General features: G+C 51.5%; 1 protein-coding gene across 1 annotated transcript; it reads right to left on the bottom strand.

The window, feature by feature from the left end:
* Positions 1 to 1752: 1752 nt before the first annotated feature.
* Positions 1753 to 3609, bottom strand: LOC123085283 (UDP-glucuronate 4-epimerase 3). Its single transcript, XM_044506902.1, has one exon. It carries the CDS (start codon positions 3552 to 3554, stop codon positions 2118 to 2120), a length of 1437 nt encoding a protein of 478 aa, XP_044362837.1. The 5' UTR covers positions 3555 to 3609; the 3' UTR covers positions 1753 to 2117.
* Between the last annotated feature and the right edge of the window lie 221 nt (positions 3610 to 3830).

The raw sequence follows: 3830 nt of genomic DNA, 5'->3' as shown, positions 1-3830 counted from the left end.
CAGACGTGGGCACTAGAATGATTTGCAAACTGAGAGCTTTTCTTTTCTTTTTTTGCAAACACGCAAAAGCTTTGTGCGCCGATGCAGTTGCAAACTGACAGTCTCAAAACAGGCCGGTCTTCAGCTCGAACTGCTAATTCTAGCTAGAGTGATGTGGCCAATGCCGGGGTTGCGGACTTTTGAAGATCCCCAGGCTGCAATTTGAGGTTTCGAATCCTTTGGCAGCTAGCTATTAGAAAGGAGAGAGCACATGCCCATGGAGAATCCTGGAAAGGAGGAAGGCACATTGGACAGAACACATCCGGAAGGACGGACGCACAAGCAAGAGTTCTGGTAGTCAACTATCCAGGAAAGAACTTATCCTTCAGAATACTTAGTGGGCACGATGTTTAGACCAGCTCACATGCAGTTGCTAATGCACGCGTCACCTCTCATCCCTTCACATGCACATGAAGCAAATTCGAAGCTATAGTGGTAATAAACATGCTTACATGGAGTAACCATTAAGATGGTGAATAAAATGTGCCTGAAAGGCCCTTAGTGGTAGCCAAGCAAACACGAAGCTCGCACCAGTTATAGCATACTACTTAATTGCAGTGACATCAGAGTTAAAAGTGTGCTTGAAGATGGTTACCTCTGCTTAAGTGTTGGTCATGACAATGACAAACAATCAAAATGGTCATGCAGATTGAAGCCACAGAGCAATTATAAATCACATGTTCGCAATGCAACCATGGCATCCAAAGATATCAGCAACGTTCATGATGCCATTTCCAGGACAAAGAGTGAAAGAAAATCTTCAAAGACCAAACGAGAAAATGCACGACCACTAGACAATCAGATCGATAAATCACCGTTTTCTCAAGAGAAATTATGATTCCAACTTGCACTTCCTGTAAAGTTAGTTGATATTTTTGTTATACAGTCTCCAGCAAAATTACAGTTACAATGGTACCATGACACAATGGACATTTTTACTCACAGACTCATTCTCATCCTGGTAGTACAATACAATATGAATAAAAGTCCGACAAAATTTTTAGCCCAAAGTAAAGAAAAGGACTGGATTGCTATAGTAACAAGTGATCAGATCTTCCCATCGGCGTAAACCTTTGGATAGTCTGAAATTATGTTTCTGTTTTCTAGACAATTGGTGATTCCCATACCATAGCATTCAACCATCCGCATATCAAAAGTATAAGTAGCATCAGTTCAATTAATAGATCTAGTACTCCCTCTGTAAACAAATATAAGAGCGTTTAGATCACTACTTTAGTGATCTAAACGCTCTTATAAAAGTTTACAGAGGGAGTAGTTCATAATGAGAAAGCCAAATCAGACAATTTGAGCAGATGAACATGAGCACGTGGCAATTGCAAATAATATCAGCTATACCAGTGACCAAAGTTCAAGCAGATGGACATGAGCACATTGCAATTGCAAATAATATCAGCTATACCAATGACCAAAGAAGCGCATACGTTTAATCTGTCTCAGAAAAGTTGCATCACAGTAGCACTCACAAATCCATGATAAACCAATAAGAAATATATCATGGTAATATTGATCAGTACAGACAAAAACAAATACTAAATCACATGATTCGTATCCACAAAGGAAAAGGTAGATTTTAAGATTGTCATGGCAAAGACATGTTTTATACCACAAGTGCACGCAATATGCACCACCATACAGGAAACTAGCATGAATATCAGTAAGATATAGGGTTCAGACTTCAGAGAGAACTAAATATTGATCGAAGCTACTTCAATTGAACAAAAGAAACAGTCATGATATACTTCCTTCTCTCTCGTGGTACAAATGTCACTAAAAGAATCTATCGTAGTCTTTGCAATGCACAGCCTGCTCCCCAAAATGATTGAAAAATCTTCCTAGCAGTGTCATCCTAAGAACCAACTAATGGAACTAGGGAGTGATGCGCAGCTACAGGAAGCAAACAGAAGCAACAGTTTTCAACACTAACCACTTCATGCTTGTTTCGTTTCACTTGAAGGCGCTGGGTAAAACGGGCCTCTCAAAATCTGATGAATTAAGTACTGGACTAGAACTCTGATACACACCGTCAGAAGAGGGCCATCCAGAAACTGAACAGTCAGTCATCTTGCGCTGCTCGTGCTGCCATTCCGACCGCGTGAACCCTTGCCATTGCTACTGCCATGCTGCTTCTGCTTCACAGCCAACTCAGGATTGTAGTACTCAAGATACCACCGCACGAACTTCTTGAGCCCTGTTTGGAGATCAGTGGATGGCCGATACCCAAGCTCCCGCTGTGCAAGGCTGATGTTAGCATGCGTGTACGGCACATCCCCGTTCCTTGGCATCTTGACAACCCTCCTCACGGCCTTCACCTTGAGCATCTTCTCCAGTAAATCCACAAGCTGTGTCACCGGCACTGGAGAAGTGTTCCCCAAATTGTATGTCCTGAATGGCGCTGGCCCTCGCTTCTTGCCGCCGCTGCCTGTGCTCCGCCCAGCTGTATCCAATGCCCCAATACACCCTTTCACAATATCATCAATGTAGGTGAAATCCCGGGAAATGGTGGTCTGGTGTGTGCCTCCACCGGAGCTCTCATAAACCGTGATTGGCCGACCAGCAAGAATGTCCCGGGTGAAGAAGAAGTATGCCATGTCGGGGCGCCCCCACGGCCCATATACGGTGAAAAACCGGAGGGCGGTGAGCGAGAGGCCATAGATGTGGTTGTAGACATGAGCGATCTCCTCACCAGCCTTCTTGGTGGCCGCGTAGAGAGACGCGGGTCGGTCCGTCCTGTCATGCTCGGAGAAAGGCACATGGGAGTTGAGCCCGTAGACCGAAGACGAGGATGCCCAGACGATCGCCGGCTGCGGGTCGGCCGCGCGAGCCGCCTCAAGCAGCGCGACGAGCCCAGCGACGTTCGCCCGCACATACGACATGGGGTCAACGAGCGCGTGGCGCACGCCAGCCTGGGCCGCGAGGTGCAGGACGTGCGTGAAGGGCGCGACGTCGAACAGCTTGGCGAGGAGCTCGGCGTCGGCGATGTCGCCGTCGACGACGTAGACGCCCGAGCGCGCGAGCAGCGCGGCCCGGCCGCGCTTGAGGGCGGGGTCGTAGTAGTCGTTGAAGTTGTCGAGGCCGAGGACGCCGTCGCCGCGGCGGCGCAGCGCGGCGGCGGCGTGGCAGCCGACGAAGCCCGCGGCGCCGGTGACGAGGACGGAGAGGCCGGGGCGCCTGGCGCGCGCGGAGGCCCGCACCTTCCTCTCCCAGGCGGCGCCGCCCCAGGCGGCGGCGGAGTCGGGGCGGGCGTGGAGGGAGCGGCGCGGGGAGTCGGGGGCGGCGCGCGGAGCGGGGGCGGAGGAGGGGGCGAGGAGGAGGAAGGCGAGGAGCAGCGCGAGGGAGCAGACGGACCAGAAGGCGAGCTTGGAGAGGAGCGAGGGCGGGTGGTGGTGGCGCGGGGGCAGGCGGTGGTGGTGGTAGTGGTGGAACTGCGGCTTGACGGCCGCGGCGCCGCCCGCCGCCGCCGCCGAGCCGGGCGCGCCGGTCAGCTGCGGCGCCATCTCGATCTGCGGCAATGCGGCGGCTGGCGGACCCTGGCTGGCTGGATCTCGGGATTGGTTGGGGGGGCTGCGCTCCCCTCCCCTCCCCTCCCCTGGGTTTGGTTTGGAGGGCCCTTTTTCCGCTTCCCGTTTTCTCAGGGATGGTTTCGATTCGCCTCGCCTGCCCGCAGTATCGTGCGTGCTCTCCTCGGTTCGTTTCGGTTTGTTTCTTTGTTTGTTTGCTTTGCTTGATTGGGGGGCGATTTGGTTTGGTTTCCCTTTCCCCTTCCCCGGCGC

The sequence above is a fragment of the Triticum aestivum genome, chromosome 4A (genome assembly GCF_018294505.1).
Source record: "Triticum aestivum cultivar Chinese Spring chromosome 4A, IWGSC CS RefSeq v2.1, whole genome shotgun sequence".
Classification (NCBI taxonomy): Eukaryota; Viridiplantae; Streptophyta; class Magnoliopsida; order Poales; family Poaceae; genus Triticum; species Triticum aestivum.
The sequence above is the reverse complement of the archived record's forward strand: the minus strand, read 5'-3'. Positions and strand labels throughout refer to the sequence as shown.